Consider the following 24,112-nt stretch of genomic DNA (forward strand, 5'->3'; position numbering starts at 1 on the left):
TCAAGGTAAGGTGACTTTCGGTTAGAAGCATTAGATTTTGCAATCACATAATTTTGGATTTGTTTGCCCATGAAAACAGTTTTCCCCCTGTAACATAAGACACAAAATGTTACGTAGTTACACTGCATTTCTGAGATCTCTATACAAAAAACAGTCCAACAGCTAGATCCAGGATTTTTACAGGGTTCAAGTTCAATTTAACTGATTAATGCTTAATATATGATATAACGATAACTTACACTGCCATACTTTTTCTTTTTTTTACACTGCCATACATGCAAGGACAGAAAAGTAATGTTTGTCACATGTATTTGGACAAATCAAGACACCAACCATGATAAAGGGTTAAACATAGGTTTTAAATCAACTCGTGAATTTTATTGAATATACAGTGAGGGAAAAAAGTATTTGATCCCCTGCTGATTTTGTACGTTTGCCCACTGACAAAGAAATTATCAGTCTATAATTTTAATGGTAGGTTTATTTATAAACAGTGAGAGACAGAATAACAACAATAAAATCCAGAAAAACGCATGTCAAAAATGTTATAAATTGATTTGCATTTTAATGAGGGAAATAAGTATTTGACCCCCTCTCAATCAGAAAGATGTCTGGCTCCCAGGTGTCTTTTATACAGGTAACAAACTGAGATTAGGAGCACACTCTTAAAGGGAGTGCTCCTAATCTCAGTTTGTTACCTGTATAAAAGACACATGTCCACAGAAGCAATCAATCAATCAATCAGATTCCAAACTCTCCACCATGGCCAAGACCAAAGAGCTCTCCAAGGATGTCAGGGACAAGATTGTAGACCTACACAAGGCTGGAATGGGCTACAAGACCATCGCCAAGCAGCTTGGTGAGAAGGTGACAACAGTAGGTGCGATTATTCGCAAAATAACTGTCAGTCTCCCTCGGCCTGGGGCTCCATGCAAGATCTCACCTCGTGGAGTTGCAATGATCATGAGAACGGTGAGGAATCAGCCCAGAACTACATGGGAGGATCTTGTCAAAGGCAATTGGTAACACACTACGCCGTGAAGGACTGAAATCCTGCAGCGCCCGCAAGGTCCCCCTGCTCAAGAAAGCACATATACAGGCCCGTCTGAAGTTTGCCAATAAACATCTGAATGATTCAGAGGAGAACTGGGTGAAAGTGTTGTGGTCAGATGAGACCAAAATGGAGCTCTTTGGCATCAACTCAACTCGCCGTGTTTGGAGGAGGAGTAATGCTGCCTATGACCCCAAGAACACCATCCCCACCGTCAAACATGGACATTATGCTTTGGGGGTGTTTTTCTGCTAAGGGTACAGGACAACTTCACTGCATCAAAGGGACGATGGACGGCGCCATGTACCGTCAAATCTTGGGTGAGAACCTCCTTCCCTCAGCCAGGGCATTGAAAATGGGTCGTGGATGGGTATTCCAGCATGACAATGACCCAAAACACACGGCCAAGGCAACAAAGGAGTGGCTCAAGAATAAGCACATTAAGGTCCTGGAGTGGCCTAGCCAGTCTCCAGACCTTAATCCCATAGAAAACCTGTGGAGGGAGCTGAAGGTTCGAGTTGCCAAACGTCAGCCTCGAAACCTTAATGACTTGGAGAAGATCTGCAAAGAGGAGTGGGACAAAATCCCTCCTGAGATGTGTGCAAACCTGGTGGCCAACTACAAGAAACGTCTGACCTCTGTGATTGCCATCAAGGGTTTTGCCGCCAAGTACTAAGTCTTGTTTTGCAGAGGGGTCAAATACTTATTTCCCTCATTAAAATGCTAATGATTTTATAACATTTTTGACATGCGTTTTTCTGGATTTTTTTGTTGTTATTCTGTCTCTCACTGTTCAAATAAACCTACCATTAAAATTATAGACTGATCATGTCTTTGTCAGTGGGCAAACATACAAAATCAGCAGGGGATCAAATACGTTTTTCCCTCAATGTAGCTATGACCCCCCCCTCCTTATCTTAATATAATGGCATGGAAAAAATTGGCTGATTATTATCATGAATGACATATCAACAGCTATAACAAGTTGTGCAGTGTAGGAAATACTCACTGGTACCCTAGTTTATAGAAAGACCCATATAGGTAGTACAGGAAGGGGTTTTTCACCTCTCTCTCTCTCTCTCTCTCTCTCTCTCTCAGCGTGACTTCACATGACAGGGGATCCGTAGGGGCCATTTGCAACCCTGAATATGCAGTTATAAAGAACGTCACGCTGCTTGCTTAGCGAGTACCACTTCCTCCCGATTCAGCCCATACCTGGCGCGAACTCTGGACCTTTGGCTTGCTAGCAGACGTGAAAAGCTAGCTATTCGCTGGCGCAAGTTGGGACACTTCTGGCTGAGGAGTACGTTTCACACATCCCCATGTGCTACACAGTCACTAACAAAACGTCAGAGCTCTCATCACTCTGCCTAAAGCTGCTCTGGGCTACTTGAAACCATCTCCATCCAGCGCCAAACACAAACTCAGCTTTGTGGCATGAAGAGGAAAAACACTAAGGAGGTTGAAGCCCTACATTCATATAAGCCTGATATTATAGCTATTTTAGGAGGGAAAATATTTACTAGGGGAATTGGGGAAAGGAGAGAGAGCAGGGGGGCAGTGGAGGTTCATCTTGGCAACTACTACTATCCAACTATTTGTGTTTTGGTTCTATTTAAGACATATCTAGGGCCTCAGATGCAATAAAAATCAACTTGGGATATGTCCCAAATCTACATGGGCTATAATGTGGGTGGCAATAGAGTATTTATGATCAAACATAGCTGGAACCTTGAGTCAAGTACTATTCTGTGATCACAGCTTCTTACCTGATTTGGTCTTGACACAAGGTCTGGGATGCAATTTGACTATCTACTGCTTTGGATCTTAAAAAGGAAAATGAGCCTATTGGAGGGAATATAAAATCTAGAATGAGTGCAAGGAAGGATTAGGCAGTGATGTCATAAATTACCAGAAGTAGCATATGAGCACTGGGAACCAACATGGAACTCCTAATGAATGGAAGTGAATGTGTGGGAGCCAAAGGACTACCAACTAAAAGGTGTGGAGACTGCCAAGTAAAACTGTCAGTCAAACCAGCTCTCTGTTATATCACACACAAACCTCTCCCAATCAAGCGAAGGCTTACCTCTGTGACGTCCATGACCTTGATGGCCGCCAGTTGTCCTGTCTTGACATGTCGGCCCTGCAGAGAGAGACAGAGAAAGAGACAAAGACAGAGCGAGAGACCGAGAGAGAGACAGAAACAGAGAGAGACAGAGAGATTAGTGAATTACTTAATTTCAGCCCTGACATGCAAAGTATACAAGTGACGTAGTTTCAGTCAGATAGAGCTTGAGTGCTTGATCCCAGACACAGTACTGGTGATTCCTTCATTCCTAACCATGAGTGGACACTGCACATGACAATCATTGAAACTATAACGGCAGATATCAGGTTCGTAAGTAAAAACCCTGTCCATCTTTACGGCCCCATGCTATTCTCTATTCAGCAGAAACATGTAAATCATTCTAAACACTGCAATCTTCAATGACATATTTTCTGTTAACAGAGGAAGTAGCGGAATAGTAAGGGAGGGGGTTAATGAGGGGGTCACAGGGCTTTGTTGGTCTGACTGGGAGCAGGAGCAGACTATAAGGATGACTAGAGCAAAGAAAGACATGGGTTCACAACCTGCTTGCAAATCAGAATCAGTGCTGAACAGAATACAGTAAGCTAGATACAGTTGAAGTCAGAAGTTTACATACACCTTTCCCAAATACATTTAAACTCAGTTTTCACAATTCCTTACATTTAATCCTAGTAAGACCTGTGTTATGTCAGTTAGGATAACCACTTTATTTAAAAAATTTGAAATGTCAGAATAATAGTAGAGAGAATGATTTATTTCAGCTTTTATTTATTTCATCACATTCCCAGTGGGTCAGAGGTTTACATACACTCAATTAGTATTTGGTAACATTGCCTTTAAATTGTTTAACTTGGGTCAAACATTTTGGGTAGCCTTCCACAAGCTTCCCACAATAAGTTGGGTGAATTTTGGCCCATTCCTCCTGACAGAGCTGGTGTAACTGAGTCAGGTGTGTAGGCCTCCTTGCTCGCAAACGCTTTTTCAGTTCTGCCCACATATTTTCTATAGGATTGAGGTCAGGGCTTTGTGATGGCCTCTCCAATACCTTGACTTTGTTGTCCTTAAGCCATTTTGCCACAACTTTGGAAGTATGCTGGGGGTCATTGTCCATTTGGAAGACCCATTTGCGACCAAGCTTTAACTTCCTGACTGATGTTTTGAGATGTTGCTTCAATATATCCACATCATTTTCCTTCCTCATGATGCCATCTATTTTGTGAAGTGCACCAGTCCCTCCTGCAGCAAAGCACCCCCACAGCGTGATGCTGCCACCCCCGTGCTTCACGGTTGGGATGGTGTTAGTCGGCTTGCAAACCCCCCTTTTTCCTCCAAACATAACGATGGTCATTATGGGCAAACGGTTCTATTTTTGTTTAATCAGACCAGAGGACGTTTCTCAAAAAAGTACGATCTTTGTCCCCATGTGCAGTTGCAAACCGTAGTCTGGCTTTTTTATGGCGGTTTTGGAGCAGTGGCTTCTTCCTTGCTGAGTGGCCTTTCAGGTTATGTTGATATAGGACTCGTTTTACTGTGGATATAGATACTTTTGTACCCGTTTTTATCCAGCATCTTCACAAGGTCCTTTGCTGTTGTTCTGGGATCGAGTTGCACTTTTCGCACCAAAGTACGTTCATCTCTAAAAGACAGAACGCATCTCCTTCCTGAGCAGTATGATGGCTGCGAGGTCCCATGGTGTTTATACTTGCGTACTATTGTTTGTACAGATGAACGTGGTACCTTCAGGCGTTTGGAAATTGCTCCCAAGGATGAACCAGACTTATGGAGGTCTACAATTTATTTTCTGAGGTCTTGGCTGATTTCTTTTGACTTTCTCATGATGTCAAGCAATGAGGCACTGAGTTTGAAGGTAGGCCTTGAAATACATCCACAGGTACAGTGAGGGGAAAAAGTATTTGATCCCCTGCTGATATTGTACGTTTGCCCACTGACAAAGAAATGATCAGTCTATAATTTTAATGGTAGGTTTATTTGAACAGTGAGAGAAATAAGTCTTTGACCCCTCTGCAAAACATGACTTAGTACTTGGTGGCAAAACCCTTGTTGGCAATCAGAGATCAGATGTTTCTTGTAGTTGGCCACCAGGTTTGCACACATCTCAGGAGGGATTATGTTCCTCTCCTCTTTGCAGATCTTCTCCAAGTCATTAAAGTTTCGAGGCTGACGTTTGGCAACTCGAACCTTCAGACCTTAATCCCATAGAAAATCTGTGGAGGGAGCTGGAGACTGGCTAGGCCACTCCAGGACCTTAATGTGCTACTTCTTGAGCCATTCCTTTGTTGCCGTGGCCGTGGCCGGGTCATTGTCATGCTGGAATACCCATCCACGACCCATGTTCAATGCCCTGGCTGAGGGAAGGAGGTTCTCACCCAAGATTTGACGGTACATGGCCCCGTCCATCGTCCCTTTGATGCGGTGAAGTTGTCCTGTCCCCTTAGCAGAAAAACACCCCCAAACCATAATGTTTCCACCTCCATGTTTGACGGTGGGGATGGTGTTCTTGGGGTCATAGGCAGCATTCCTCCTCCTCCAAACACGGCGAGTTGAGTTGATGCCAAAGAGCTCCATTTTGGTCTCATCTGACCACAACACTTTCACCCAGTTCTCCTCTGAATCATTCAGATGTTCATTGGCAAACTTCAGACGGGCATGTATATGTGCTTTCTTGAGCAGGAGGACCTTGCGGGCGCTGCAGGATTTCAGTCCTTCACGGCGTAGTGTGTTACCAATTGTTTTCTTGGTGACTATGGTCCCAGCTGCCTAGAGATCATTGACAAGATCCTCCCGTGTAGTTCTGGGCTGATTCCTCACCGTTCTCATGATCATTGCAACTCCACGAGGTGAGATCTTGCATGGAGCCCCAGGCCGAGGGAGATTGACAGTTATTTTGTGTTTCTTCCATTTGCGAATAATCGCACCAACTGTTGTCACCTTCTCACCAAGCTGCTTGGCGATGGTCTTGTAGCCCATTCCAGCCTTGTGTAGGACAGGTGTCTTTTATACAGGTAACAAACTGAGATTAGGAGCACTCCCTTTAAGAGTGTGCTCCTAATCTCAGCTCGTTACCTGTATAAAAGACACCTGGGAGCCAGAAATCTTTCTGATTGAGAGGGGGTCAAATACTTATTTCCCTCGTTAAAATGCAAATCAATTTATAACATTTTTGACATGTGTTTTTCTGGATTTTTTTGTTGTTATTCTGTCTCTCACTGTTCAAATAAACCTACCATAAAAATTATAGACTGATCATTTCTTTGTCAGTGGGCAAACGTACAAAATCAGCAGGTGATCAAATACTTTTTTCCCCTCACTGTACACCTCCAATTGACTCAAATGATGTCAATTAGCCTATCAGAATCTTCTATAGCCATGACATCATTTTCTGGAATTTTCCAAGCTGTTTAAAGTCACAGTCAACTTAGTGTATGTAAACTTCTGAGCCACTGGAATTGTGATACAGTGAATTATAAGTGAAATAATCTGTCTGTAAACAATTGTTGGAAAAATGACTTGTGTCATGCACAAAGTAGATGTCCTAACCGACTTGCGAAAACTATACTGTAGTTTGTTATCAAGAAATTTGTGGAGTGGTTGAAAAACAAGTTTTAATGACTCCAACCTAAGTGTATGTAAACTTCCGACTTCAACTGTATAAGAGAGAGAGATGGAGAATGAAAGGACAGAGAATCCCAGAGTCATGACAGATCAGTTGTATGGGCCATAGTGCTGAGTTTGGGGCTTATTTCCCAGCGCCAGTCCTTCTACCAGAATGCTTAGTCTTTTCAGTGCCCTGCATGGAACAGTCACCATGACAACGTGTCCTACCACGGTTTTTAACGAGAGGGAGGAGAGAAGGTTGAAGGAAAGAAGGAGAGGAGTGACAGGTCTAGTGTGTGTGTCCCCATCCTCAGGGCTTGGCAACCCTGCCTGAGTCGCACAAGACACGTATTTAAAATGACTCAGGCACTGACAAAGACACCCCACTGAGGGCAGGGAACTCAACAAGGCGGCAGCAACACAGGACCGCACAGCACCCCATGAGGACACTGCCAGCTACTAGACAGACTTTAACACCCCACCCTTGGCTGCCCAGGAATACACCAGACCAGAAATCTCAGCCAGGCCCCATAAATGAACCACACACTCACAAACCCTCACAACCCCATCAAAACAGAACTGGACTACCTATTTCCCTGTTTAATGCCAGGCAGGGCATAGGGCAGCTGTGGTCCTGAGGGATTCTGTCTGGGAGAGGGAGTAATCTAATCTGGTGATCTGTCTAATGACTGTGGGGTTTAAAGAATGTCTCACCAGTCCACATTCACACACAAACACACATAGGTACAACACAAAGAGCAGCCTGTAAGCATAACAGGAAAAGTCCCATCACCGTTACATATCGGTACCTACATAAAACTAAATTGCAGGTTTATAATTCCTATACTATTCATATGATGTTCATTCCTTGAAATGGTCTTTCAACAATAATGCAGAATGGTCATCTAACAGCAATGTTATTACCTTCAAAGACCATTACAGTGTGAGAAGGCTTGGCTGAAGACCAGTAAATGGCTTCTATCATTGAGGCCACTCCAGTCCCATCAGTCGCTCTAACTCTTAACAGTGTGCTGTGTTGCTTTCTGTGGACTGTAATGGAAACAGGCCTGTGTGTGTCAGGGGGTAATTGATGACTCAGCAGAGCTGGTGTAATGGCCACACATGCTGGAGGAAGATGGATGCTTCCGTTTAATGGAACCTGATGGAGGTTGACCACTGGGCTCTTTCACTCTGGGCGAACACCATACACTCAAGACACACACACATACAACACATAAAGCACACGCTCACATACCCCGTGCTTATTGCCTATTCAGTCTAACATCATTTCCTCACCTATCAGTAATCACCAAGGGAAGGAGATATCGTAATGAAGCCTTCTAGGACCATGTAGACCAAACCCCTTCAGTTCATAAGATAATACTTATGAGAATCTGCCCTCTGCCGTCTGACGCCAGCACACAGGGTTAATCTGGAGTCCTCATTAAAGGACCAGAGCACAATTTGGCTTCCTGTCTGGTCGACCCCCCAAACCAAAACCCATCCCCCATCCCCAACTATCTTACCTCACCTCTTTTTCTACAAATAGCAACAAATGGAGTAAATAATCGTGACAGTCCAGGACTGACTGGGACTAGTTAGTACGGATGCTGTGAGAGGAGGACCTATGCGTGTTCTTGGACCATTTTGGATTTCTCTTGTTGTGTTTGACTCGAGGCAGAGAGGGGGGATGGGAGGGGTGTTTGTTTTGACTGTGAGCAGTGGAGAGAGGGGGGCAGCAGTTTGTCCACCAGAGTAGAGGAAAGGGACATTAAGGTGAACAAATGGAAAATAAGTGTAGTCATAATGGCAATGATGACAGTGCTGCTACTGATGATGACGATAACGATAGTGACGTTAAAAGTCATGGAGGCAATGATGTCAGAGATGATGACAACTAGAACATGCCTATTAGATTTGGAGTGGAACTACAAGAAACACACACAGAAGCTAACACACAATAGGAGGAAATCAATACAGACAAAGAATGCAACAGAACGCAAAAGCAGTGTTATCAAGTACAGAACACACCAAACCAGAAAACTGAAAAAGAGTTCAAAGTTAAAAAGGCAGTAGAGTATAGGAAGTGTGTCGTCTTGTGTCTGAGGGAGATGAAAGCCAGATTAGTTGGAGACCAGAGAGCCACTTCCCTGAGGAAATACCAGGGGAGTAGAGTCATCCTGGACCAGCACGCACACACACACACGTGAAGGCTCTCGCACACGTATACATTATGCAAACATGCAAAAACAAAATCCATGACTGTCTGTGTGTCAAGGTTATTATAGTAAACGATAACCGAAAAAAAAAGGGAAAAAATATATAGTAAAATAAAATAGATCATAAATTATGTTTAGTTTTAGTAAATTTCTTCTAAACTTTGGGCAAAAATCTAATGGGGTTTAGCTTTTTTTCTAATGGGGTTTTCTAGCTTCTGAATCTGGCAGGTAAATGCTGCCAGTAAATGCCGATGTTTCAAATATGCCTAGCTTGTGCATCACTATCACTAGCTATCAGTAACTAACAGAGAAGAAAATCCAAGGGCGAGCACAGAGTACGACTGGGCCAAGCTAGAGCAGCTTATGAAGTTGCTGGAGCAGTTCGCAATCCACACCGACCAACTTCAAACTGACAGCCAGTCGCGGTGCCTTGCCTTCTCAACCTTGAGGCACACTTGCAGTCAACTAGGGTTGTAAAACAGTTGGCACAGGTCCTCCTGAAGTCACTGCATGAGCGCTTTGCATGCATACTGAATCCTCTGGCAGTCAACTTCGATCCAACCCCTGCAGCAGCTTGCCTGATGGACCCAAGTGTGTCTCAACAGAGATGGCGCCACTGATGAGGGAAGCAGAGTATTTTGTACTTCAGCAAATAGCAGTGGAGCAGCAGGACCCCAGGCAAGATGCCAGCACGTTGAATCCAGCAAGCATCTTGACCACAGTTCTTCAGAAATATAGCTTCCTCACATCGAAGATTGTGTCTGCGGTCACTGTCCAGCCAGAGGATCAACCTGGCAGGGCATTAAGTGCCCCGTGTGAGCTGCGGAAATACCTGGAAGAGGTAAAGGGGGGGTATGTTTACAGAGTCACCGCTCCAGTTCTGCAAGGCAAGGATAGCTGTTTATCCAAAGCTGTGCCCTGTGGCACTGGATCTGGTTTCTTCCCCTGCATCCCCAGCGTTCGTGGAGAGAATATTCAGCCTGTCATCAGGCTTGGCAAACCGAATGACCACCTCTCTGGAACGCAGAGTCTTCTTGAAGATAAACCAGAAAATCTTGTTTGGTTGAACAGAAAACACACACAAGCTGGTTGGCTGTGAACTGACAGATTTGTGAAGAAGTGTTGTATTGCTGTTTTTGTTTTTATTAATCCTATTTGAAGGGGTTAGTCAGTGATACATGTTTAATATTACACAAACATAACATGTCAAATGTGCCATGACTTCATTAGGTCTTTCTGTCAGATAAAGGTACTTGATTCTTCTTACATCTACTACTAAAGTTTAAAAAGCATTGGATTGGTGTAAACGTGGGCAAGAGAGTTTCCTTCCACCATATTTCTTGTACCAGTCTAGGCGCTTATCGTTTAAATCCAAGTCACATTAATATTGTTTTATAATTTTAACCTAACCAAACCTATGTCCTGGCCATGGAGTTGTATGGAGTCCTCTAGTGGCCAAAAACCTAGACCCATTTAGTGGCGCATGCACCTGGACCCCTTGTCCCATCCCCCAAGCCCAGAGGGTTGCAATAAAGCACCCCTTGTCCCAAAAGCTGGAGGCATAAATACACATACAAACTAAGAGTTAACTGTCCATGCAGCTTCCTAAGACTGCCTCATACTCTCTCTCTCAGCAAGTATACAGCTGACCATAGAATCTCTAGTATTATTAGGCCCAACAGCGGTAACATGCTAATGCGTCTACAATAAGGCTTTATTGATCGAAACAATAATGCATGTCACGATACTTACGTTAATTATGTTCATCATTGAGTTAGCAGAGATAACAATTCATCACAGGGTGATTTTTGGAATGTGATGTTATAACCACCCACGTATGAGCTACAGTGCGCGCGCACACACACATTCACACACACTGGGGTGACATACAGCAGCTGTAGACCACTTCAGCCCACTCCCACAAACACACTAAGGAGGGAGAGAAGAGACAAGAGGACCAGAGCAGAGGAGGAATTAATGTAGAAGCACTGCATTCCAGATAACAGAACCCAACCAATCTCTATTCTCTTCCACCATCTCCACAACCCTTTCTTACTGGGAAGCAGTGGTATGAATTAGCCCACCATATGGTTTGGTTGCTTTTCTTACATGGAAACGTACACTTCAAATATATAGTACCAGTCAAAAGTTTGGACACACCTACTCATTCAAGGGTTTTTCTTTATTTTTACTATTTTATACATTGTAGAATAATAGAAGACATCAAAACTATGAAATAACACATATGGAATCATGTAGTAACCGAAAAAGTGTTAAAGAAATCAAAATATGTTTTATATTTGAGATTCTTCAAATAGCCACCCTTTGCCTTGATGACAGCTTTGCATTCTCTCAACCAGCTTCATGAGGTAGTCACCTGGAATGCATTTCAATTAACAGGTGTGCCTTGTTAAAAGTTAATTTGTGGAATTTCTTTATTTCTTACTGCGTTTGAGCCAATCAGTTGTGTTGTGACAAGGTAGGGGTGGTATACAGAAGATAGCCCTATTTGGTAAAAGACCAAGTCCATATTATGGCAAGAACAGCTCAAATAAGCAAAGAGAAACGACAGTCAATCATTACTTTAAGACATGAAGGTCAGTCAATATTTGTGTCTTTTTTAAAATCTGATTCTACTGCTTGTGTCAGTTACCTGATGTGGAATAGAGTTCCATGTAGCCATGGCTCTATGTAGTATTGTGCGCCTCCCATAGTCTGTTCATGACTTGGGGATTGTGAAGAGACCTTTTGTGGCATGTCTTGTGGCGTATGCATGGGTGTCCGAGCTGTGTGCTAGTTTAAACAGACACCTCGGTGCATTCAGCATGTCAACACTTCTTACAAAAACAAGTAGTGATGAAGTCAATATCTCCTCCACTTTGAGCCATGACAGATTTACACTACCGTTCAAAAGTTTGGGCTCACTTAGAAATGTCCTTATTTTCGAAAGAAAGGCAATTTTTTTGTCTATTACAATAACATCAAATTGATCAGAAATACAGTGTAGACATTGTTAATGTATTCAACACTTTTATAAGCCATAAAATGTGCGTTCTTCCTATTTCCACTCAGTGCTACAACAAGCACTGCAGCAGTAATGAATGAGTAGGAAAGTGTATCTATAGGCTTGCATTGTTGTTATTATTAGCGGCTTGCAGCTTTTTTAATAGAGGAATATTTCACTTTCTCTGTTCATAGGAGTAACAACATGAATTTGTGCATGAGGCAGAAATAATGCGGTGCGACTCGAGTTTCGCCATCAGCTGGAAGACCCTTTTTGGTCAGTGTCAGTGGAGGAAAGGGAGAGCGGAGGGCTGTTGAGAGGTGGACCCTCAAGTCTGCTGCTCTCTCCCACCGCTGAGACTGACCAAAAGATGCAGGCACCATCAGCCCAGTAAAATAAAAATAAAAAAGCAAATTATTTAAATGTATGCTCACTCAGCTATACCTCACAAGTAATACAACAACAGCTCTATTACCGGTGTGATCATATAGCCTACCTCAAATGTTGAAATATATATATATTTTTAATGGCATGAACAACAATCTATTGGCAGGGCAATTCAAGCCAAAGCTTACTGCACAAACCTCATTGCTACAGTACTGTTTTTAATTGGTTAATGTTACACAGGCTTACGTTTTTAAGTCATGTTAAAAAAAAAAAATAGGAGCGGTAGATCTCGGCTTCCATTCTGACTCAGAAAGTGATCTTGACTCAGAAAAGGTTGGTGACCACTGTTCTAGAGTTCTCTCTGTTAACACTATCAACGTTTCCCTTTACTGTAGCCACTTTCAATGCAACATACCGAAACAAAACAAGATATTTTGTTGTAGGCAGAACACATCGGAGTAGGATTCTATTGCATTGACACACTACTCAGCCTGGTGTGGCATAAACAAATCAGAGCTGCGGTAGGCCTATATGCAAATAGACCATTGCCATATATGGATCTGTGCCATTTACTTTGAACTGGACTGTGTTTACAGCATGAGCGGTTCTGAGTAGATACGCTTGTTTTGAGATTAAAGCGAGAGCTGCGTGTAGCCACGTGTGCACATTTTGTTCATATCCTTTGCTAGTTAGTGAGTTATTCGCCCAGTTAAATATAATTTGTAGTCAGCAATAGGGGACCGATTTTGAGACAGGCTTGAATAAGCTAAGTAGCCAATAGGCAGAGGGTAACATAATTTGTCTGATACTCTGTAATAATGGTATGGGAATAATAATGCATTTTATTTTTAGTGTTTCTTGCATCAAACAACACAACATTTTTAGTCACCTCCTTGTCTGAAGGACAAGTGGATAAACAGGTTAATGTCAAGCCCTGCATGTTTTTTTCAAAAAGTTCCATGGAATGTAGGCCTACATTGAACACCACACATTGGCTGCTACTGTAGGCTGAATGATAGAACAGCTATTTCCAAGTTTAAATGTTATGGGATGAATTTCCTCCATTGTTTTTGATGGTAGGCCACTCTGGTAGGCCTACATTATGATTAAATAGCCAAAATAGCCTACATGGTCACTGTTAAAACTAACTTAAAGCAGGTACAGCCTCAGTGTTCACAGTAAATGCGCGCTGGAAGTTGCACAGAATTTTCACAACGTTGAAGTTTGCGCTCAGCAGACCTGAAATTTGCTCAGTGCAGACAAACATTGCTACACTGCTAGAGCTAGAAACACAAGCATTTCGCTGCACCTGCGATAACATCTGTATGTGACCAATACTTTGATTTGATTTGATTTACGCACAAACACATGCAACCCCCCTGCACTTTAGTGCAGCACCAGTCTGTAAAAGGCCTGTGATGTAGAGTCATATGCAAGAGACTCAGGGGAATACACCACTAACACTCTCCATTGAGGGAGAGGGAGAGGTGTGTGGTGAACTGCTGAATGGCCCTGGTGATGAAAACAGGGATGTGGCGAAGCAATAGAATGTTGCTTTGAAATGGAGGTGGTTTTAGATGGAGAGATGCTACTTGCTCTTCCAGCCATGCTTTGAGATGCAGAGAGTGATCTGGTCTGGTCTGCTGTGTCTTGGGTGTTTGAACAGGGAGCTCTGTGTAAGCAGGCCAAGAAAACAGCCCTGCTCTGGGGGCGGGGGGGTTGAGCACGCGCGCGAGAGAGAGAGAGGCAAGGAGGGGTGTGGGAATCCTCCTGGTCAAGGCTAAACCTCTATTGATCACTGCAGTGCAGCTGCAACATGCCAGGAGGAGTATTGGCTGGCCTGTAAAGAGATAGGAATCTCTTAGTACTGCTGTTCCACTCCCACAGAGGGGCTGATGCTACTGTGTTCCAAAATCAGCACTCTGGATAGTGTGAAATAAATCACCACGCTTCCACCAGACGTGCCGCAGAGACACATTCTAAACACCTTCAAATCTAAACATAAGACCATTTGGAGACAGGGAAACGGACATCCATTTTGCAGCGGCTTTAAATGATACAGTACAACATAGTGAGTTCACAAACTGGCTGACTGTACATGATGGAGCAAAATGGCTGCTTTGGTTTCCGAAGGCATGACTGGTATCTTCAACCCAGTGAATATGTTAGGCCAAGAGGCCCTGGTTGCTGCTTTGCTTTCCTATTTGTCCTACCTAGAACCTTATAGGGAAACATTGCTTCAACCATCTACCAGCCATCAGCAGCAAAAATCTAGGAAAAGACTGCAGCTGCGCTATGCATTCCCAATCATCCACCCATCTCCTCCTCACATTCCTCTTTTGAAGCAGGAGGATCACCAGTGAAAACAGCCAGAAGGGTGAAGCTGGAGAGGCATGGGCAATGCTGGTCTCTCTCCCCCCCCCCAGTCCCCCCTGTCCCCCTGGGCCAGGCCTGAGCCCTTGAATAAAGCCTGGTGAAGCCCTGAGCACACAGGAGGATTACCGCGATGTCCAACACTATTATTCATGTTAATACAGAGCGCTATCGTCTGGAGCGCCGCTTCGCCCTGTCAGATCCACCTCATCCAGAGAGAGAGATGGGGAATGTTTATGATTTTATTTCATAGACTCATTCAGAGTGTGTATCTGGGATGAGTGAATTACAGAGATACGAATCAGAGAGAATTCATAAAACAAATGGGCTCAAAGGAAAGCTTTCTTATATTAACACTGGGAAACAAAACAATGAGGATTTGGAGGCTGAGGAAGATACAGCTGAAGTCGGAAGTTTACTCCACAAATTTCTTGTTAACAAACTATAGTTTTGGCAAGTCGGTTAGGACCTCTACTTTGTGCATGACACAAGTCATTTTTCCAACAATTGTTTACAGACAGATGATTTCACTTATAATTCACTGTATCATAATTCCAGTGGGTCAGAAGTTTAAATACACTAAGTTGACTGTGCCTTTAAACAGCTTGGAAAATTCCAGAAAATGATGTCATGGCTTTAGAAGCTTCTGATAGGCTAATTGACATCATTTGAGTCAATTTGAGGTGTACCTGTGGATGTATTTCAAGGCCTACCTTCAAACTCAGTGCCTCTTTGCTTGACATCATGGGAAAATCAAAAGCAATCTAACAAGACCTCAGAAAATAAATTGTAGACCTCCATAAGTCTGGTTCATCCTTGGGAGCAATTTCCAAACGCCTGAAGGTACCACGTTCATCTGTACAAACAATAGTACGCAAGTATAAACACCATGGGACCTCGCAGCCATCATACCGCTCAGGAAAGAGATGCGTTCTGTCTTTTAGAGATGAACGTACTTTGGTGCGAAAAGTGCAACTCAATCCCAGAACAACAGCAAAGGACCTTGTGAAGATGCTGGAGGAAACAGGTACAAAAGTATCTATATCCACAGTAAAACGAGTCCTATATCAACATAACCTGAAAGGCCACTCAGCAAGGAAGAAGCCACTGCTCCAAAACCGCCATAAAAAAGCCAGACTACGATTTGCAACTGCACATGGGGACAAAGATCGTACTTTTTTGAGAAACGTCCTCTGGTCTGATGAAACAAAAATAGAACCGTTTGCCCATAATGACCAGCGTTATGTTTGGAGGAAAAAGGGGGTTGCTTGCAAGCCGAAGAACACCATCCCAACCGTGAAGCACGGGGGTGGCAGCATCATGCTGTGGGGGTGCTTTGCTGCAGGAGGGACTGGTGCACTTCACAAAATAGATGGCATCATGAGGAAGGAAAAGTATGTGGATATATTGAAGCAACATCTCAAAACATCAGTCAGGAAGTTAAAGCTTGGTCACAAATGGGTCTTCCAAATAGACAATGACCCCAAGCATACTTCCAAAGTTGTGGCAAAATGGCTTAAGGACAACAAAGTCAAGGTATTGGAGAGGCCATCACAAAGCCCTGACCTCAATCCTATAGAAAATATGTGGGCAGAACTGAAAAACTGTTTGCGAGCAAGGAGGCCTACAAACCTGATTCAGTTACACCAGCTCTGTCAGGAGGAATGGGCCAAAATTCACCCAACTTACTGTGGGAAGCTTGTGGAAGGCTACCCAAAACGTTTGACCCAAGTTAAACAATTTAAAGGCAATGTTACCAAATACTAATTGAGTGTATGTAAAATTCTGACCCACTGGGAATGTGATTAAATAAATAAAAGCTTAAATAAATCACTCTACTTTTATTCTGACATTTCACATTCTTAAAATAAAGTGGTGATCCTAACTGACCTAAGACAGGGACATTTTACTGGGATTAAATGTCAGGAATTGTGAAAAACTGAGTTGAAATGTATTTGGCTAAGGTGTATGTAGACTTCCGACTTCAACTGTAGGTGCTAAAGTGGCTAGCTAGATGCAAATCAGATCCATAGTCCAGAGCACTAACTACAGTGGGGAAAAACAGTATTTAGTCAGCCACCAATTGTGCAAGTTCTCCCACTTAAAAAGATGAGAGAGGCCTGTAATTTTCATCATAGGTACACGTCAACTATGACAGACAAATTGAGAAGAAAAAAATCCAGAAAATCACATTGTAGGATTTTTTATGAATTTATTTGCAAATTATGGTGGAAAATAAGTATTTGGTCACCTACAAACAAGCAAGAATTCTGGCTCTCACAGACCTGTAACTTCTTCTTTAAGAGGCTCCTCTGTCCTCCACTCGTTACCTGTATTAATGGCACCTGTTTGAACTTGTTATCAGTATAAAAGACACCTGTCCAGAACCTCAAACAGTCACACTCCAAACTCCACTATGGCCAAGACCAAAGAGCTGTCAAAGGACACCAGAAACAAAATTGTAGATCTGCACCAGGCTGGGAAGACTGAATCTGCAATAGGTAAGCAGCTTGGTTTGAAGAAATCAACTGTGGGAGCAATTATTAGGAAATGGAAGACATACAAGACCACTGATAATCTCCCTAGATCTGGGGCTCCACCAAGATCTCACCCCGTGGGGTCAAAATGATCACAAGAACGGTGAGCAAAAATCCCAGAACCACACAGGGGGACCTAGTGAATGACCTGCAGAGAGCTGGGACCAAAGTAACAAAGCCTACCATCAGTAACACACTACGCCGCCAGGGACTCAAATCCTGCAGTGCCAGACGTGTCCCCCTGCTTAAGACAGTACATGTCTAGGCCCGTCTGAAGTTTGCTAGAGTGCATTTGGATGATCCAGAAGAGGATTGGGAGAATGTCATATGGTCAGATGAAACCAAAATATAACTTTTTGGTAAAAACTCAACTCGTCGTGTTTGGAGGACAAAGAATGCTGAGTTGCATCCAAAGAACACCATACCTACTGTGAAGCATGGGGGTGGAAACATCATGCTTTGGGGCTGTTTTTCTGCAAAGGGACCAGGACGACTGATCCGTGTAAAGGAAAGAATGAATGGGGCCATGTATCGTCAGATTTTGAGTGAAAACCTCCTTCCATCATTGAAGATGAAACGTGGCTGGGTCTTTCAGCATGACAATGATCCCAAACACACCGCCCGGGCAACGAAGGAGTGGCTTCGTAAGAAGCATTTCAAGGTCCTGGAGTGGCCTAGCCAGTCTCCAGATCTCAACCCCATAGAAAATCTTTGGAGGGAGTTGAAAGTCCGTGTTGCCCAGTGACAGCCCCAAAACATCACTGCTCTAGAGGATATCTGCATGGAGGAATGGGCCAAAATACCAGCAACAGTGTGTGAAAACATTGTGAAGACTTACAGAAAACGTTTGACCTGTGTCATTGCGAACAAAGGTATATAACAAAGTATTGAGAAACTTTTGTTATTGACCAAATGCTTATTTTCCACCATAATTTGCAAATAAACTCATAAAAAATCCTACAATGTGATTTTCTGGATTTTTTCTCCTCATTTTATCTGTCATAGTTGACGTGTACCTATGATGAAAATTACAGGCCTCTCTCATCTTTTTAAGTGGGAGAACTTGCACAATTGGTGGCTGACTAAATACTTTTTTTCCCCACTGTATATATTTCAACTGTACTGTGATGTCTTACAAAAGTTCTGAACCTTTCTTATGTCATTGTTTCTACAGATTGTGAATTGAAAATAAACATTTTGCTAATAGTATTATTATGTTATTGATCGATTGACTATGACATTTCAGATCACCCAGTAGTGCTATCTGCAGGGTTAGCTCCAGGTAAATATTGCAATCCTTTAGCCATTCCTGGACCTGTGTCCAAAAACAAGCTACAAATGGACAGTACCAAAACAAATGATCTAATGATTCTGTCTCTTCGCAGCAAAATCTGCAGAGTTTGGAAGATTGTATCCCCCATATAAATAACATTCTATTGGTAGCAAGAATTTTATATAATAATTTAAATTGAAAGATTCTAAGTTTTGAATCCGGTGTCGTTTTGCGTATCAGTTCATAAACAATATGCCATGGGATCGGTACGTCAAAGATCTCTTCCCAACTATTTTGCAATCTATATGGGACGGCATGCAAACCATTGGTCCTTAAATGAAATTGATATACTTTTTTATTTATCACAGTTTTCCTTAACCAATTATGTTCTTTAATGCAAGGCCGACAGACAAGTTCCTTACTTTCTCCTCCTTCCACTTTCCTCTTCCATTTTTGCGGTAAGGCTGCAATTATTTGGTTGTAATTTTGGGTAGAGCAGACATTTCCATATGTTTTTGTTAGCTGCATGCATAACTCTACCAGTCCTACCGATGATATCATTTACAAAGATTATACATTTTTTAAACATTTTGTCAAAAAAAAAAGGTTTTTTGTCAATTAGTATATTTGAGTTGAACCACAATATTTGTTGCATTATTTGTTCTGTCGTTTCTGGAGGATTAAATTGAAATTGCAACCAACTTTCTATGGCTTGTTTTAGAAATAGTGATATCTGGGAGATGATTTCCTTTTCAAATAACTGAAAGTGAGTTGTTGTAATCTGAATAATGGGAAAAAGGCCATTCTTGAACATTGGGTGAGACAATCTTACTAATTTGCTAGAGAACCAGTTCGGATTTAAGTATAACTTTTGTATGACTGAAACTTTTGTATCCCCGGAGTACTAGCTGCCACCGATCGATGTTTCGGTGTTTGTCTAGTTTGTCTTGATTGTTTTCACCTGTTTCCCATTATGTTACATTGTATTCCCTTTATAACCCCCTGTCTCTCATTGGTTATTGTGTGTGATTTTTTTTCCGTGAGGTCGGCAGTGTTCGGGTGTATGCGTATTTTGTTCCTCCCTGTTTGGAGGTTTTGTTTGTATTTTGATTACTGTGCAAGTAAAGTTCGTCTGCCAGTAACTCGGTGTCTTGCGCTTGACTTCGCTCACAGCATACACATCGGCCTGACATATTCATTATATAAATAGGCCCATTTAATTTTGTCTGGCTTGCCGTTCCAAATAAAATTGAATTTTTTTTTTTTCATAATTTAAAAAACTGTTCGCTAGGCATAGGCAAGACCATAAGCAAATAGGTAAACTGGGATAATACTAAAGAGTTAAATCAGGGTGATTTTTCCACAAATTGACAGGCACCAACCTTTCCATGGTAGAAAGATCTTATCTATTTTTGCTAACTTTCTATTATAATTTATTGAAGTGAGATCATTTATTTCCTTTGGGATATGTATTCCGAGTTTATCCACATCACCATCAGACCATTTTATTGGTAAACTACATGGCAATGTAAAAATTGTATTTTATATTGATCCAATACGTAATATAGTACATTTGTCATAATTTGGTTGTAATCCAGAGAGGTTAGAAAATGTATCTAGAACCTCTATGAGGCTGTGGAGTGATTCTAGTTGTGGATTTAAAAGAAAACATGAATCATCAGCGTACAATGACACCTTTGTTTTTAAGCCCTGGATTTCTAATCCCCTGATATTATTGTTGGATCTGATTTTAATAGCTAACATCTCGATGGCCACAATAAATAGATATGCCGGTAGTGGACAACCTTGTTTCACTCCTCTTGACAGTTTAAAACTTTCTGAGAAATAGCCATTATTTACTATTTTACACCTAGGGTTACTATACATGATTTTGACCCATTTTATAAAAGAGATTCACCAAAATTGAAATGCTCCAGGCATTTATATATAAACCCCAGTCGTACTTTATCAAATGCCTTTTCGAAGTCTGCTATAAATAGCAGGCCTGATTTCTCTGATTTTCCATAATGTTCTATTGTTTCCAATACTTGCCTTATATTATCTCCAATGTATCTTCCATGTAAAAAACCTGTCTGATTAGAATGAATAATATCCGACAATACCTTTTTAATTCTATGCACTATATATTTTGCTAGAATTTTTGCATCACAACACTGAAGTGTAAGGGGCCTCCAATTTTTTTAATGGACTGGATCTTTATATTTTCCACTTGTATCCTGTTTCAGTAATAATGAGATCAGACCTTCTTCTTGAGTGTCAGATAATCTACCATTTACATAGGAGTGGTTAAAACATGCTAATAACGGTCCTCTTAGTATATCAAAAAAGGTTTGGTATACTTCGACTGGTATGCCATCCAACCCTGGAGTTTTCCCGGACTTAAAGTCTTTAATTGCATCCAGAAGTTCCTCCTCTGTAATTTCACCTTCACATGATTCTTTCTGTTTGGCTGTTAATTTAACATTATCAATAGAAAAAAAAATCTCTACAATTAGCTTCAGTTAGAGGAGATGGAGGCGACTGAAACGAAAACATATGCTTAAAGTACCTTGTTTCCTCCTTCAAAATATCATTTGGTGAATCATGGGTTACTCCGTCAATTGTAACCAGTTTCATTAAATTCTTTTTGGTAGCATTCCTATGTTGAAGATTTAAAAAGAATTTGGTGCATTTTTCCCCATATTCCATCCAGTTTGCTTTATTTTTATAATATATTACACTTAATCTTTCTTGAATACGTTTCTCCATTTCTTTTAGTTTTTCCTCTAATTTATTCTGAGCCTCTGTGTTACAGTTTTTATTGCCATCTATCTGTTCTGTTAGACTTTCTATTTCCTTTGTTAGTATAAACTATTTTGACCTAAATTGCTTTTGTTTTCGAGATGAAGGCACATTTAAAGGTGTCCCATACAATAAGGGGATTTGCTGTACCTATGTTATGTCGGAAAAAGTCAGTTATAAATTCCTTTGTCCTAGTTAAATTTCCAATATCCTCGCCCACGTGGAAATTCAGTAAGAGTAATGTATATGCCAATTATATGATGGTCCGACTGCATTCTGTCCCCTATCAACACTTTTTAAACTTTTGGTGCCAACGAGAATGAGATAAGAAAGAAGTCAAGACGACTAGCTTGATTGAGTCTCCGCCATGTATATCTCACTAGATCAGGATATTTAAGCCTCCATTTATCTACTAGTTCTAATGTATCCATGACATTCACGATTTCCTTAAGAGCATGTGGGTGATTGTTTGTGGTGTGATTTCCTTTACGGTCCATTGAGCGATTTAAAACAGTATTATAATCCCCCACCATAATAATATTGTCTTGAATTGCTTGCAGGGTTGATAATTTATTATATATATTGTCAAAGAAGTGTGGATCATCATTATTTGGTCCGTAAATGTTAATGAGCCATATCTGTTTATTGTCCAATAACATATTTAAAATAATCCATCTACCTGTGCTTTGTTAGGAGGAGGCTGAAACCTGTTTGTCTAAGATTAAGTATGTATATGTGTATTGTAATACTAATCATACACTCAACCATAATAACCCCACACTCCAAGGCTAATAATAGTAGACTGCATTTTGACTGCTATTCAGACCCCTAATGTTGGAGCAGAGCTCCATCTGGGTTCATCCTTCTATAAACATGCACACAGTGCAAAGGTTCTTTCAGTGTGTGTTAGTGTGTGTGTGTGTGTGTGTGAAAGCAATACATGACGTTGTATGTAATAGTAGCCAACTCAGTGGCCTTGTGGTTAGTGTCCTCCCTGAGATTCTATGGTTGTGAGTTCAATCCCTGGCAGAGTCATACCAAAGACTGTAAGAATGGGACCTGATACATCTCTACTTGGCACACAGCATTAAGGAGATAGATTGGGGGTAAGGCCCTATGATAGACTAGCGTCCTGTCCAGGGGGCATACTTATACATCAACCTGCCCTATCGTGCAAGGCTACTTATTTACTATGTAATAGTGAGTGTGTACGCCTATGAGAGACCATGTGTGTGTTATTATGATTTGAGGGCTCAGCATTAAATCCCCTGTAGAAAGATGGATTTGAGCATTGATGAAATGTTGTTTCTCTTAAAAACTGAGCAAACAGTGCAGGCTCCTGTTGTAGAGTTCTCTTCAGGTGAACTTGCCTCACCCTTGCATCATCATTCAACTCTCATCATCAGCCTGTCTGTCCCCAATCCCCCCCTCCTGCATTATGATGTCATCCCCTATGCTTTATCATACCAGAATGCTTTGCATGAGATGACGGAAGACAACAACAAAAAAGAATCCTTCCTAAAAAACAAAAATAGCCCTGGGCTACAGTCCACAAGGAGAGAGAAGTTTGGCTGTGATTATAATGGTATGGAAGGAAAGGAAACTGCTGAGGGGTAAAACAGAGCGGTGGTTGGAAGGCATTTCTAAGGACAGCAGTAGCCACTACTCAGCAGGTGGGCAGAATAGGAGTCAAATCAGCACAACATGATCTGTTCCTGCCTCACCAGAATATTACACTACGGTGGTTTTTAGCGGGGTTACCTGATTCTCAGCAATGAAATAGTGCTGGTACAAAAACAACAAAACTCCCCTATAAAGCACTGTGGGTTCGAGAGGCCAGAGCTCATAAATTGTCCCAAAGCAACTGTGCACAACAGGAGAGAGACAGAGCTCTGCGAAGACTTTGCCATGAACACCCCTGAAGCCATTAACCCTTACCTACTGCGCTTGACACAGATCATCTGATTCACTAGCTCGGTTTCTTGATTCACTCAGGGGAACCGCCAAATATAGCAGCTATCGCAGCCTGCCTCACAAGTTGCCATGGGACCAAACAACAGTGGATGTCAAGAGCTTGTTTTAATCATATGGAGGGGATGGTAGAAAGAAAGAGAAAGAGACAGAGAGAGCAATTACAGAGTGATTACAGTGCAGAGTGATGCCATGACAATAAAAGAAAGAGAGATTTACAGAGCGGGAAGAGGGAAGGAGGGAAAAAGGGAGAGAAAGGTAGGGAAGGAGAGTTTTATGAGTGCATAGATCTTCCATGCATCCAATGCTTACACACACACACACACACGGAAGGAGGAGGGGGCTCACTGTTGCTGGGTCAGACCACACACACACACACACACACACACCAGTGATGCACAGAAGATTTACTGTAATGCATTACTGTTGTTGAGGATCACCTCTGACCCTGACCTAACCTTAAGCTCCACAATCATGGTCTGTTTTTCCCTCATACATAAGTGGGACATGTGTGTGTGTGTGTGTGTGTGTGTGTGTGTGTGTGTGTGTGTGTGTGTGTGTGTGTGTGTGTGTGTGTGTGTATGGAAAACGTGAACCTGAGTAACATCAGCTGGCACAGTTGGTAATTCGAACAGTTTCTTGTAACACCTCAACTGTTCAGCTCTCTAAAGTGGCCATGTCTAGTACATACAGTACTTCAGTACCAACGAGATAAAACAAAGTGACCTTCTCACACGACGTGACGTGAGGCGCCTAACGTATGTGCACACATAATATGGCGGCTTGTT

At 42.0% G+C, this 24,112-nt stretch overlaps 1 protein-coding gene across 11 annotated transcripts in view; it reads right to left on the reverse strand.

Moving 5' to 3' along the window:
• LOC121536964 (mitogen-activated protein kinase kinase kinase kinase 4) overlaps positions 1-24,112 on the reverse strand; it is an 80,112-nt gene that overhangs the window by 42,361 nt on the left and 13,639 nt on the right. For all 11 annotated transcript variants that reach the window (XM_041844640.2, XM_041844638.2, XM_041844642.2 and 8 more), the window contains exon 3: positions 3,141-3,197. In XM_041844640.2, coding sequence (XP_041700574.1) covers positions 3,141-3,197 — 57 coding nt within the window. The remainder of the gene's footprint in view (positions 1-3,140; positions 3,198-24,112) is intronic.

Source organism: Coregonus clupeaformis, chromosome 23 (genome assembly GCF_020615455.1).
Source record: "Coregonus clupeaformis isolate EN_2021a chromosome 23, ASM2061545v1, whole genome shotgun sequence".
NCBI classification, from domain to species: domain Eukaryota; kingdom Metazoa; phylum Chordata; class Actinopteri; order Salmoniformes; family Salmonidae; genus Coregonus; species Coregonus clupeaformis.